Genomic DNA, 15,888 nt, shown 5'->3' with positions numbered 1-15,888 from the left:
TTGTGGTAATTCTGGCCCATGCAAAAGTAGTGCTTTTTGTGTAAAATGGATGTACTCCGGCCAGGTTTAGTGGGTGTGTTTGTTTAAACCAATATCCTGGGAGAAAGTGCTGGACAACAGGGGTTGTCCTTTTTCAGGGTATGTGTCAAAGATACATACCAAAATCCATGGGCCTATAGATATTAATAAAAATGATATAGCCACTAAGGCTATATAGAAACATATAGCTTAATTAATTGTGGTCTGTGGCCAGATCCATGTTTGGGGGTTACCTCCCTTGTGCATCCTGTCGCAAAAAAAAGAAGAGTTCGCTTGTTGTTTATGCCTAGATCCATAAATGGGGGGTAATTATTTGGAATATGAAGTAAATACGTAAATCTCAGCTGAAGATTCACAAATAACTGTTGTCTTCTAATTTATAAATGATTGTTAAGAACGGTTGAACGTCACAGTGTACTGACGTCATAAACGCACCCACGTGATGCGTATAGCAACATACTTTACAGTAATTTCCGTAGTTCGTAAATTGTGCTGTATCTATGGCCTTTTTTAATATATATATATATATATATATATATATATATGCAGACTGTAACGTAAGTAACAAAGACAATGTTTTTCTTTTCATTTTTATTGCTGTATCATAATATTATTCCGAAAAACATTTTTCTTCTGTCTGGTTAGCTCGAGTGTTCTGTAGCTCTGGTCTGTCTTGTGTATAAACAGGGCAGGGCTAGAGGACACTCAAGTTACTGCCTAACATGTGTAATCAATAAATTAAAAAATATATTAATAAAATAGAGAAAGAAATTATCAGAAACCAATAAAATATTTTATAAGGGTGTCAAACTTGATAACGGTATTGTGATGTCACGTAATTATTTCCCACCAGTAGGTAATGTAAGTAGTAAATGTTTCGTGCACAGTTCATCATCAATATTCAGTACTGTGACACTCTAAGACCTTCGTACTACCATATCCTTCCGCCTTGAAGTAACTTAATATGGTATTGCAGCAAAAGTGTGTTTTTGTTCAAGTGATATAGAAATACTGAAGTACATGTTTTGTTTTATTTTATTATTTATTTATTTATTATTTTATTTTATTTTATTTTATTTGTTTTGTTTTGTTTTTATTTTATTTTTTGTTTTATTTTATTTTATTCGTGTACAGATTGAAATGAATATGTGTGTAATTCAACTATGTATATGATCTGAGTTCACGAAATAAAAATAGTATAAAGGAAACCAAACCTGTTGCAGGGCTGTAGGTAAGCTATCAGAAGTGGGGACAGTCTCTAGGGAAGGCGCAATACAAGCAATAGTTTTATCTTTATTAAATAGTATAAAGGAAACCAAACCTGTTGCAGGGCTGTAGGTAAGCTATCAGAAGTGGGAACAGTCTCTAGGGAAGGCGCAATACAAGCAATAGTTTTATCTTTATTAAATAGTATAAAGGAAACCAAACCTGTTGCAGGGCTGTAGGTAAGCTATCAGAAGTGGGGACAGTCTCTAGGGAAGGCGCAATACAAGCAATAGTTTTATCTTTATTAAATAGTATAAAGGAAACCAAACCTGTTGCAGGGCTGTAGGTAAGCTATCAGAAGTGGGGACAGCCTCTAGGGAAGGCGCAATACAAGCAATAGTTTTATCTTTATTAAATAGAGTAGGGAAAAAACACATACATTTTTATCTTCAAGTGGGGGCTGTGACCTCCTCCGATTCGGTTGCTACGGGCCTCTGTTGCATTTAAAGGCAATTAATATAGTGGGTGTAGAGTTAGGTCCTTTGTATAAAACTGCTTTGAAAAGCAAGCAATTGTGTTTTAGATTTAATGTTATTGTTAAGTACAATTCACATAACAAGTACAATTTGAATATTGATGGGGTATAGTATTTATTTTATCTTTCTTAGCTGAAGTTTTGAAAGAGATTATTCTATTTAAAATTTGTTAATGCAACATTAAAATAAAATTTACAAAGTTGTTAGTCATATGACAATACCTTTGCTTCCATTAATTTCATTTCCTGTTTGACAAAGCATCTTTATTTTTGTTATTTTGTTATCCATAGTTATATAAACGCACCTTGTTGCACTTAAAATAAGTTACGATTTGGTTTATGAACTTCGCTTTGCATTAATTTTCTGGAGACACTACTCAGCTGTTCGTATTCAAACTAAGCAGTAAATTACCTTTTTACACCTGCAACTTGTATCCACTGACATGAATCATATTTCGTTCACGTAGACCCCCCACACCCCATCCCACAATCGCCCCTTCCCATAACCCCCTGTTCATGATGTGATATCCATTATGGGTCGTCGTCATTTGGAAGCTTTTTGTATCCACTCCGATAAATGGCGCCATTGACTCTACGGGCACGTTTGTGACATGCGCAGATAAGAATTGTCATTCCAACGAGGGCCACAGCGGTACCAGTCGCAACGCCAACCAGCAGGCTTGTGGAATCGTCTCCAGTCACGACGTAAAAGAAGGTCTGCAAAATAGATCAATTATAATAATTAATTATTAACCGGCCTCGGTGGCGTCGTGGTTAAGCCCTTGGACATAAGGCTAACCCACTGTTCTGGACATACAGCCCTGATAGCTGAGGTGTGTGCCCAGGACAGCGTGCTTGAACCTTAATTGGATATAACCACGAAAATAATTGAAATGAATACCTATTTTATTGCGTTAGGCCCAATGGCCCTTGAAGACATAATTATAGGCTATTAAACAAGCTTTCATTTCGTATTATGTTTTTTGTCCCTCATGAAATAATCTTTATTGTCACTCGCTAAAGCTTCTGAGAATTGAACATTATTTCACTCGGGATATAAACAAGATACGTAATGGTAGCGAATTTATTATCCCATTTATTACCCATAATTGATTCCAACTGACCGACGTTCCAGTAAGGTCGTAGTGCGCCACTCGTGTGACGTCGAGGTGTTATGTCCCACATAATGTTCTAGTGGAGCGCAACATATTGATATGAAGGAAGGAAATGTTTTATTTAACGACGCACTCAACACATTTTATTTAAGGTTATATGGCGTCGGATATATGGTTAAGGACCACACAGATATTGAGAGAGGAAACCCGCTGTCATCACTTCATGGGCTAATCTTTTCGATTAGCAACAAGTTTTTTTTTTTATATGCACCATCATTTTGATATGAACCAGGATATTTTTAACCATATGGGTAATAATGTATGATTATACATATGTTTACACACATATCGTTAATATACAATTTTGTATGCTGGTTTTAAAGGACTATCGCTGCATTGTAAAATATTTCCGACGAATAAAATCGTTTAAAAACTAAAATTACATAGTAAATATATTATCTTGTCAGTGTCTGTATATTCAATGCGTTTCTGATCGTCTTCATATTTATAATTATAAGTAGCCCAAACTGGATTTGGTCTCCAAATAATTTCGTACATACACGTACAGAAAAACATATATCAGTAAATAAAATGAGGTTTGACCTAATACGAACTCTATGACGATCAGACACACATTTTCTATACAGCCACTAATATGTTGTGCAGAAAAATAAAATGTAATTGCAGTCGTTAAAAAGTCTGTTAGTCGGACAACAACTTAACAACTGCAGCAATCTATTTGATATTTAGTGGCGAGTAAGTGGTAAGCAGTTTGAGTTTTAAAAAGTTGTTTTTGTTTTTTAACGACGCCACTTGAGCACATTAATCATCATCTATTGGATGTCAAACATTTGGTAAACTGTAGAAATGAACAAATAAACTAAAAGAAAACAAAAACACATAATACAAAATTCGGATATGAATTTAAAACGTGACATAAGCATTATGCTAGGCTCAGACTACCAACTGACAGCACAAAGTTGGCCAACTTTCTACTCTCACGACTTTACGACTGTCCAATTAGTTGTAAATCTGAGAACACCCAACGTATGGTCTGAGAAAATCCGTCGAGAAATTACAACGCAAAATTGTCGGTGTTGGCCAACTTCGTTGTGACAGTTGACAGTCTGATACTAGCATTAGGCTTACGTGTCCGTCATTATTCGGTGTCGACGCCTCTCCTGGTGCTGATGTGGACATCGTGATTGTAGTTACAGACTTAGTCACTGGTGGCGACGTCCCGGTAGTCGTATTTGTCTTGCCAGCACCGCAGGGCTGTGGGTAGTTACAGAGATCAAACGGGGAGGGCCGAGTGTGTAGAAACCACGCCCATGGATAAAAACTGTATGAAATAGTAAGCCATAATATAAATATTATAGAAAGCAAACGAGATGTTTTTACTTTGTTGTTGTTTTTATTGTTGTTGTTCTTTGTTTTGTTGTTGTTGTTTAGTGGAGGTATGTGTGTGGGGGGTAGGGTATTTTTTTAACTTGTTGTTGTTTTCTGCTTGCAGTTTGTTATGTTTGCTGTTGTTTCTTTCCTCTCTTTCTTTCTTTATTTCTTTTTTAAATTTTTTTGTTGTTGGTTGGGGATCTTTTTTCGTTTCTTTATTCATAATTATTTAGTTTTTTCATCTGTTTCTCTAATTGCTTTTAATTTAGAGGAAAAATAAATAAAATCGTTGAACTACTCCCATTTCCACGCCATATATTGACAGGAAATTGTAATGACAATATTATGATTAATATATTTCTATATATAATCACTTTATGCTTTCCATAAAGGCCATTTTGTAAAATTAGAAAACTACCGGCTCGATTTATCAATAGATAAACAAAAGTCAAAAACGTTTAGAAAAAGTTCATGCAAAGAGACCGGCAGACAAAAAAACACAAACAGTTTTCACATGGCAAGCTATGGAAAACGTATGTGTGATCGCTGTTAAGTTAATTCATAACCATTTCTGTTATATTTGACATGTGTGGATTAAATTAAAATTAAACTCCATATTACGTTATATACGGCGTCTTCATAAACAAGCAGCTGTTACAACGGTGACAACGTTATACGTTACATCAAAATCGATGTATATATATATATATATATATATATATATATATATATATATATATATATATATATATATATCCGTTTGGCAGTAATGCTATGTTAATGAATTTTTAATTCGGGCAAATATTAGCCTCCACCCCACCCCACACCCACACCCTAAAATAAACCCTATATGTCTATGGATTCTAGGAATCTTTGTTTTTATTAAATTTAAAAACATTTATAAACAAAATGACTTCACCTGTTTAGCATTAGATGAAGATCTGGACACCGCTCTAAGTTACACAGATAGTATTTGGACATCTGAAAAAGAGTAGTAAATATACAAGTGTATTTTTTAAAAAGAGTTCGACTCGCCAAAGCCGACAGTTAAATACTTTCGGATAAGTGATTCTTACCGTTCCCTACATTTACTATCTGTAAAACCATCTGAGTATCCACCTTTTTTAAGGTACGTACCAGTGTAATTTTCGTTTTAACTAAGCTACTTTTTCCCGCACTTCCTTCAAAATGGTGTTTGTTGTTTACTCTTTTGTTTTGTTTGTTTGGTGTTTTGTTTCTGATTTGTTTGGTGTTTTGGTGTATGTTTTTTGTTTTGTTTTGTTTTGTTTTGTTTTGTTTTGTTTGTTTTTCCGTGAGGGTTTTCTAAAACGTCAAATATAACTTGCTGTTGAACACTAATCCAGACATTTAGTTATTTCAGCGATTTTAGCGTGTTTTATTGTGCTAACTTAAAAACGTTTTGTTTAATGTTTCATTCAACTGGCGTAATGTTGCTACATGGCATTAGTGTAAACTGTTTTAAATGTCTGCCAGCAAAGAGCTACTACTGGTACTTACCTTCGATTTGGGAGAGTTGCAGAAATCCGTTATGCTGAAATCCGTGTCTAGTTTCTGCAAAGAAAGAGTTTCAACGTTTGATATGATAAATAATAATCATGCTGAATCTGAATCTAGTTTCTGCAAAGAAAGAGTTTCAACATTACATATGTTAAATAATAATCATGCTGAATCTGAATCTAGTTTGTGCAAAGAAAGAGTTTTAACGTTTAGTATGTTAAATAATAACCACGCTGAATCTAAAGTAAGTATAAACGCAATTGTCTTAAACATAACGTTAAGAATTACACCCAGTGTTTATGAGATTTGACTGATCAATGCGGATAAATATGTATACTTTTAGGCTTCCATTCATTTATCTTTCTGTCTCTTCCTTCACCCCTCCCACCCCCAAACATTCATCCATCCATCGATCTATTTATTTATCCATCCATAATTCATTGATGTTCACGAATCATTCATGCATCTATTATTCCATCTGTCCATCTATCCATCCATCCATCCTTCCATCCATAATGCATTGATATCCAATATATCCATAATTAATTGATGTTAACCAATCATTCATGAATCTAACATTCCCACCGTCCGTCCATCCATCCATCCATAATTAATTTATATCCATGCACCCATGTACCCAAACATCCATCCGTCCATCTATTCATATATTCATTTATCTGTCCATTCATCTATCCATCCATTCATCTATTCATCCATTCATCTACCTATCCATTTATTCACCCATCCATCCATTCATCCGCCCATCCATCCATCATTTGTGCGGTGATGTCGACTATGGTCATGATCTACCATCTGTGGGGTGTTTCTAGGTTTTTATTTTTTTTAAACATAGTCCATTTTTCAATAATTACAATACCATTATGTAGTTCACATTAGTATATTTGGCACCTGTAACATTTTGTGTGTTATTGTGCCGTTGGAGCTATTTTATAATCGTTACTTACCGGGTTGCGTTCTATGTGGATTTCAGTCGCGATGGTGAGGTGCAATGTTGCCAACGTCTGACCGAAGCACAGGGCACTAATCTGTGATTTCATAACCTTCATCCCGCATAGCATACTCAGTGAGTTGGCCAGAAACACCAGCTTCTACAACAGTATCAAAACATATTGACTCTAGTTAGTGTTATCTTCATCTCATAACATACTCAGAGAGTTGGCTCGAAACACCAGCTTCTATAACAGTATCAAAACACATTGACTCCAGTTATTGTCATCTTCATCCCGCATAACATACTCAGAGAGTTAGAAACACCAGCTTCTATAACAGTATCAAAACATATTGACTCTAGTTATTGTTATCTTCATCCCGCATAACATACTCAGAGAGTTAGAAACACCAGCTTCTACAACAGTATCAAAACACATTGACTCTAGTTATTGTCATCTTCATCCCGCATAACATACTCAGAGAGTTGGCCAGAAACACCAGCTTCTACAACAGTATCAAAACATATTGACTCTAGTTATTGTTATCTTCATCTCATAACATACTCAGAGAGTTAGAAACACCAGCTTCTACAACAGTATCAAAACACATTGACTCTAGTTATTGTCATCTTCATCCCGCATAACATACTCAGAGTGTTGGCCAGAAACACCAGCTTCTACAACAGTATCAAAACATATTGACTCTAGTTATTGTTATCTTCATCTCGCATAACATACTCTGAGAGTTGGCCAGAAACACCAGCTTCTACAACAGTATCAAAACATATTGACTCTAGTTATTGTTATCTTCATCTCATAACATATTCAGAGAGTTAGAAACACCAGCTTCTACAACAGTATCAAAACACATTGACTCTAGTTATTGTCATCTTCATCCCGCATAACATACTCAGAGAGTTGGCCAGAAACACCAGCTTTTACAACAGTATCAAAACATATTGACTCTAGTTATTGTTATCTTCATCTCATAATATACTCAGAGAGTTAGAAACACCAGCTTCTACAACAGTATCAAAACACATTGACTCTAGTTATTGTCATCTTCATCCCGCATAACATACTCAGAGAGTTAGAAACACCAGCTTCTATAACAGTATCAAAACATATTGACTCTAGTTATTGTTATCTTCATCCCGCATAACATACTCAGAGAGTTGGCCAGAAACACCAGCTTCTACAACAGTATCAAAACATATTGACTCTAGTTATTGTCATCTTCATCTCATAACATACTCAGAGAGTTAGAAACACCAGCTTCTACAACAGTATCAAAACACATTGACTCTAGTTATTGTCATCTTCATCCCGCATAACATACTCAGAGAGTTGGCCAGAAACACCAGCTTCTACAACAGTATCAAAACATATTAACTCTAGTTATTGTTATCTTCATCTCATAACATACTCAGAGAGTTACAAACACCAGCTTCTACAACAGTATCAAAACACATTGACTCTAGTTATTGTCATCTTCATCCCGCATAACATACTCAGAGTGTTGGCCAGAAACGCCAGCTTCTACAACAGTATCAAAACATATTGACTCTAGTTATTGTTATCTTCATCCCGCATAACATACTCAGAGAGTTAGAAACACCAGCTTCTACAACAGTATCAAAACACATTGACTCTAGTTATTGTCATCTTCATCCCGCATAACATACTCAGAGTGTTGGCCAGAAACGCCAGCTTCTACAACAGTATCAAAACATATTGACTCTAGTTATTGTTATCTTCATCTCGCATAACATACTCTGAGAGTTGGCCAGAAACACCAGCTTTTATAACAGTATCAAAACATATTGACTCTAGTTATTGTTATCTTCATCTCATAACATACTCAGAGAGTTTGCCAGAAACACCAGCTTCTATAACAGCATCAAAACATATTGACTCTAGTTATTGTTATTTTCATCCCGCATAACATACCCAGAGAGTTGATAAAAAACAGCTTCTATAACAGTATCAAAACATATTGACTCTAGTTATTGTTATCTTCATCCCGCATAACATACCCAGAGAGTTGCAGAGAGTTGGCCAGAAACGCCAGCTACAACCAGAAACACCAGCTTCTATAACAGCATCAAAACACATTGACTCTAGTTATTGTCATCTTCATCCCGCATAACATACTCAGAGTGTTGGCCAGAAACGCCAGCTTCTACAACAGTATCAAAACATATTGACTCTAGTTATTGTTATCTTCATCTCGCATAACATACTCTGAGAGTTGGCCAGAAACACCAGCTTTTATAACAGTATCAAAACATATTGACTCTAGTTATTGTTATCTTCATCTCATAACATACTCAGAGAGTTTGCCAGAAACACCAGCTTCTATAACAGCATCAAATCATATTGACTCTAGTTATTGTTATTTTCATCCCGCATAACATACCCAGAGAGTTGATAAAAAACAGCTTCTATAACAGTATCAAAACATATTGACTCTAGTTATTGTTATCTTCATCCCGCATAACATACCCAGAGAGTTGCCCAGAAACACCAGCTTCTATAACAGCATCAAAACATATTGACTCTAGTTATTGTTATCTTCATCTCATAACATACTCAGAGAGTTGGCCAGAAACACCAGCTTCTACAACAGTATCAAAACATATTGACTCTAGTTATTGTTATCTTCATCTCATAATATACTCAGAGAGTTAGAAACACCAGCTTCTACAACAGTATCAAAACACATTGACTCTAGTTATTGTCATCTTCATCCCGCATAACATACTCAGAGAGTTACAAACACCAGCTTCTATAACAGTATCAAAACATATTGACTCTAGTTATTGTTATCTTCATCCCGCATAACATACTCAGAGAGTTAGAAACACCAGCTTCTACAACAGTATCAAAACACATTGACTCTAGTTATTGTCATCTTCATCCCGCATAACATACTCAGAGAGTTGGCCAGAAACACCAGCTTCTACAACAGTATCAAAACATATTGACTCTAGTTATTGTTATCTTCATCTCATAACATACTCAGAGAGTTAGAAACACCAGCTTCTACAACAGTATCAAAACATATTGACTCTAGTTATTGTTATCAGCTTCTACAACAGTATCAAAACACATTGACTCTAGTTATTGTCATCTTCATCCCGCATAACATACTCAGAGAGTTGGCCAGAAACACCAGCTTCTACAACAGTATCAAAACATATTGACTCTAGTTATTGTTATCTTCATCTCATAACATACTCAGAGAGTTTGCCAGAAACACCAGCTTCTATAACAGCATCAAAACATATTGACTCTAGTTATTGTTATTTTCATCCCGCATAACATACCCAGAGAGTTGATAAAAAAACAGCTTCTATAACAGTATCAAAACATATTGACTCTAGTTATTGTTATCTTCATCCCGCATAACATACCCAGAGAGTTGCCCAGAAACACCAGCTTCTATAACAGCATCAAAACATATTGACTCTAGTTATTGTTATCTTCATCTCATAACATACTCAGAGAGTTGGCCAGAAACACCAGCTTCTACAACAGTATCAAAACATATTGACTCTAGTTATTGTTATCTTCATCCCGCATAATAACTACCGGCCTCGGTGACGTCGTGGTTAGGCCATCGGTTCGGATCCCAGTCGAGGCATGGAATTTTTAAACCAGATATCGACTCCAAACCCTGAGGGAGTGCTCCGCAAGGCTCAATGGGTAGGTGTAAACCACTTGCACCGGCCAGTGATCCATAACTGGTTCAACAAAGGCCATGGTTTGTGCTGTCCTGCCTGTGGGAAGCGCAAATAAAAGATCCCTTGCTGCCTGTGGCGACAGCGGGTTTCCTCTAAAAAAAACAGTGTCAGAATGACCATATGTTTGACGTCCAATAGCCGATGATAAGATTAAAAATCAATGTACTCTAGTGGCGTCGTTAAATAAAATAAACTTTACTTTATTTTTCATCCCGCATAACATACTCTGAGAGTTGGCCAGAAATTCCAGCTTCTACATCAGTATCAAAACATTGTGCCGAATTTACAAAGCCTGTTTTTCTTAAACGCAGGTGTAGTTGCACGCGTGTAAAAGAAACAAATAGGCTTCGTAAATTCGGCCCATTGACTTTAGCTATTACACTGAAATCTCTCAAAACCGGACCCTCTGTATACTGGAGTTCCCCCAAAACCGGCCCCTCTGTATACTGGATTTCCCTCAAAACCGAACCCTCTGTATACTGGAGTTTCCTCAAAACCGGACATTTTTACAGTCCCTTTTTACAAAAAAGTACATAATTTAACCTCTCTAAACTGGATACCTCTTAAAACCGGACATATTAATTGGTCCTGAGCGTGTCCAGTTTAATTTATTTATATATTTGCATTCAAATTATATTTTTGTCTTATATTTGCATTTAAAATACATATCAAAAACGTTAAAACGAAGGAAGGTGTGTGATCTAGGTTTGTCTGTAGAAGGTTCGCCTTGTGTACGGTGGGCGTAGGATCGAACCCCGTCACAAGATCCATTCTCTGTTTTCTTTTCTTTTTTCATCACAACTAATTAGGAAATACACAGGCAGGCGAGTAGGAAGCAGACACTGGCTATGTGTTTGTAGGGGGCAAGCTAAGTGCAGGCAACTTGCAAGTAAAATATATTAAGCAGATGTGTATAGATAGATCGATGGAGGGTCATTACTATAAGTTATACCTGTACAGTTTCAAGACATGTTAGTATTGGCGTTCTTTTAAGTTAGAACTTTGAAGTATGAACTTGGTCAGTTAGATGGTTAATATCGTAAACAACAATTTGACACTTTGAAAGTTGAAGAAAAGTGGAATTATTGGACAAAACTAGTTTATGTTTCAGAATTATTTATCGGTACATTATATTGCAGAATATATAGAATTGATTTACAAATGTATTATGTTAATATTTATAATATTAATACGTATGAGACCTTTTTATAATACATCATCTATTGTATTCAAAATTACCACAAATTTGACATCCAATAGCCGATGATTAATAAATCAATGTGCTCTACTGGTGTCGTTAAACAAAACAAACTTTCTTATATGTTTATTTTATCGATATGTATTAGTTTTATTTTGTATAATGTATATCGTGTGGTGAAATAAAAAATAAATAAACAAATGCATATAAATAATTTAAAAAACCAAAAAACATTTAAATGTATTGTTAGCTACTTTTAATGTTACTGACACTCATACTCGTATGGTATTTCGAATTATTAAATTCCGCATTTTGACAAATTGTTCTTTTATAACTGATCGTGTTATTTATATACTAGTAGTATTAAAAATAATGTGAACAAATAACAAGCATGGTCACTGGCCAGTATTATATTGATAGTTCAACTCCACATAACGATATGTATATATAGGAAAACCACCCATTGAGGCTGAGCCATGTGAAGCTAATATAAGACTGACATCAATAATGCCATTGTGTGTACACAAGCTGTCACTGCTACAAGATAGGCGTCTTAGAAAATCGATTATGTGAACACACAGCCGTAATGTTTATGCATATGAAAATGCCAGTGCATGACCTACGACATTAGATTTGTTGGGTTTTAAAATAAATGCGTAGTTATTTCTTTATTTCTTTATTTCTTTCTTTCTTCATTATTAATATTGTTATCATAATTTATTTATTTATTTATTATTATTATTATTATTATTATTATTATTATTATTATTACTACTATTAATGTATTATTTTTATATTGGGAAGTTGCATCTAAGATTTAAGTAAAAAGAGTTCCTAAAATAAAACAAAAATAAATAAAGAAAACGAAGAAAAAAGACCAAACAACAAACACAACATTAAGGCCATACAAATATTCTTGGTTTTGGTTTGCTTTTAAATGTGGGTTGACTGGGCGGATTACATTATATATATATCAGAAAACAAATACGCACAGATAGTTATTAATCATTTGTGGATGACTGAATAATACGCAAGATAATGTATGTTTCTGTGGTTTTGTTCGTTAAAGTTTTTAAAAGGGGGTGATTCTTCTTTTCAACTTTGGCCAAATTCCGTTTGATAGTTTCCAGTCAGTGTCATTTGTTAATCTTATTATGTGAAATTATCCCGTATGAATTAACGGATACGCACAAGTAAGTTTCACAGTTTAAGGAAGGAAGGAAATGTTTTATTTAACGACGCACTCAACACATTTTATTCACGGTTATATGGCGTCGGATCTATGGATGATGACCACACAGATGTTGAGAGAGGAAACCTGCTGTCGCCACTTCATGAGCTACTCTTTTTGGTTAGCAGCAAGGGATATTTTATATGCATCATCCCACAGACAGGATAACATAAACCACGGTCTTTGACATACCAGTCGTGGTGCACTGGCTACAGCGAGAAATAGACCAATGGGCCCACCGACGGGGATCGATCCCAGACCGACCGTACATCATTTCACAGTTTAAATGCAAAGTACGTTGTGTCGAGTGATTCATTGGGGCTTACCAATTACTATTCACAGTTTAAATGCAAAGTACGCTGTGTCGAGTGATTCATTGGGGCTTACCAATTACTATTCACAGTTTAAATGCAAAGTACGTTGTGTCGACTGATTCATTGGGGCTTACCAATTACTATTCACAGTTTAAATGCAAAGTACGTTGTGTCGACTGATTCATTGGGGCTTACCAATTACTATTCACAGTTTAAATAAGCTAACCCCCCAAAAAACAAAACAAAAACAGCAACAACAACAAACAGACCCACCAACCACATAATAAATAACAGAAAATAGTAAAACATAATCTGAACTGTAAAACCATTAATATTTTCAGAACCGTATTTCTGCACAAGCAAGAGTCAAAAGGATGTCTTAATAATAACATAACTGCTCCAATAAATCACTGTCAGTTTTTGTAAGTTACGCATATATATATATATATATATATATATATATATATATATATATATATATATATATATAATGTTATTTGTATTTATTTACATGTATTTTAATGTTATTAATATCTTCTTTGTGTGTGGGTGGGGGTGATTTGGGGGGTGGCGGGGGTTGGCGGGGTGGATGGAGAGAGTAAATCGTTATCTGTAATCACACACAATCACTGTGTCTAAACTGTGTCTACATTTTATATTTTTAATGACAGAAAATAAAATAAAACAACTTTAATTAGTGGATCTATATATACTTGTTTTAATTAATATAATTTAAAAGGGTATGTATCATCATGACATGTCAGTATTTACATTTAATGTCTGTTAACGGACATATACTTATCATTAAGCACATCACTTTAGTCATACTGTTACCCAGTTAACGTGTCTGGAAACGAACGAGAAAGTGAGTATTTATGGCCTAATCAAGTATAACGGATACATTTTTTTGCAAGGAAAGATAAGATTTGTTAATGGAAAAGGGTTGTGACAAGGGATATGATTCCTCCTCCCCACCCCCTATTGTAAGCTACAGGATGTGCAGTACAATTCTTCCTTCTCCCCATCCCCTATTGTAAGCTACAGGATGTGTAATACAATTCCTCCTTCTCCCCATCCCCTATTGTAAGCTACAGGATGTGCAATACAATTCCTCCTTCTCCCTATCCCCTATTGTAAGCTACAGGATGTGTAATACAATTCCTCCTTCTCCCCATCCCCTATTGTAAGCTACAGGATGTGCAATACAATTCCTCTTTCTCCCCATCCCCTATTGTAAGCTACAGGAGGTGCAATACAATTCCTCCTTCTCCCCATCCCCTATTGTAAGCTACAGGAGGTGCAATACAATTCCTCTTTCTCCCTATCCCCTATTGTAAGCTACAGGATGTGCAATACAATAAAACAAAAATAAATATGTGAACATACCTTTCTAACAGGACATTCCTTGTATTGTTCTGCTATTAGAGTCAGACACTGCACGAATCCATCATCGCAAAAAGGACTGTTGTAAAAATCGGTCATTTTTTTAGAAAACAAAGATGGCGGATCTTCCGGTAAACACCATTCTGCCACGGGACATTGATCGGCGAGTCGAGTGATGACGCCATTTGAGAACATTTTAGAATACACCATCTCCACCGACTTGTTGCCGTTCAGATAGACTTGAAATGCTTCCGGAAGAATACAAAACTTGTCTAACGATATGCTCGTGAAACAGTTTTGCTTCGTTTTGTTCCTATTGTCAGAGCTAGGGTTAGCGTTTGCGGTTGTTGCAGCTGATCCGGAAGATGACGTAGGTGGGTTTTGTCCTCCAGTGACTGCATTTGCCGTGGTGTTAGCTGGCGATGGTGTTGAAGTCACCTGGGCAGACTGAAGCGTCGTGGTCACATTGCCAGACTGGGGCGTCGTGGTCACATTGCCAGAATGGGGCGTCGTGGTCAAATTGCCAGACTGAGGCGTCGTCGTAGAGTTGCCCGATGATTGAGAAGGGGCTGTTGTGATAGTTAGATTTGTAGAAGGAGTCGTGGTATTTCCTGCACTATTATTCGCGGAGTTTTGATCTCCGTTCAGGGTTTCGTTGTTATTTTGTTGCGTCTGGTTCCCAGATACTGTCGACTGGTCTGTGTTAGACGTCGAATTATTCTCAGCAGGAGGTGGCCCCTTTTTCTCACTACTGCCAAAAATACTTGACAGGAGACCCTTCAGCCAACTCTTAGTCTTGGCCGTGCTATCACCTCTTCGCTGAATTCTGGTGTCTGCTACCGTTACACCAATTAGCATGATAGTCAAGATAACAATAGACAAACAGGTAGTCCTCATGGTCAGGATGTTTGTATTGTATTAATGTAACAAACAAATACTTGGTATATATTTCCGATTATTTTTCTAGGCTGGTTGGTAGAACCTTTGATCCGTATATGGTTCTAGGTGTATCACATCGTTGACTCAAGCATACAATAAATCCATAGCAGTCATGTATGATTCATAACGACAGAAGACAAGTTGTGGGTAGAGTTAAACCTTGTAACGTAAACTGGGAATAAATATATGCATAAAAAGTTTCAAAAATGTAAAGTTCACTGAAGTAGTATTTACACAGGTGCCGTTAGCTTCGGTGAAGTGGTATTTACTCGGGTGCAGCGATTAAGCAATGTCTAACACACATCATCATGCTTTCTACCGA

At 35.9% G+C, this 15,888-nt stretch overlaps 1 protein-coding gene across 1 annotated transcript; it reads right to left on the bottom strand.

Moving 5' to 3' along the window:
- Nucleotides 1-615: 615 nt before the first annotated feature.
- On the bottom strand, nucleotides 616-15,888 carry LOC121381260. The gene is made up of 6 exons (XM_041510502.1): nucleotides 14,631-15,888; nucleotides 6,771-6,914; nucleotides 5,806-5,859; nucleotides 5,207-5,268; nucleotides 4,045-4,237; nucleotides 616-2,497 (listed from the first exon to the last, which is right to left on the bottom strand). The coding sequence occupies exons 1-6, from the start codon at nucleotides 15,522-15,524 to the stop codon at nucleotides 2,312-2,314; spliced, it is 1,533 nt and encodes a 510-aa protein (XP_041366436.1). The 5' UTR covers nucleotides 15,525-15,888; the 3' UTR covers nucleotides 616-2,311.

Source organism: Gigantopelta aegis, chromosome 9 (genome assembly GCF_016097555.1).
Source record: "Gigantopelta aegis isolate Gae_Host chromosome 9, Gae_host_genome, whole genome shotgun sequence".
In the NCBI taxonomy this organism is placed as follows: domain Eukaryota; kingdom Metazoa; phylum Mollusca; class Gastropoda; order Neomphalida; family Peltospiridae; genus Gigantopelta; species Gigantopelta aegis.
The sequence above is the reverse complement of the archived record's forward strand: the minus strand, read 5'-3'. Positions and strand labels throughout refer to the sequence as shown.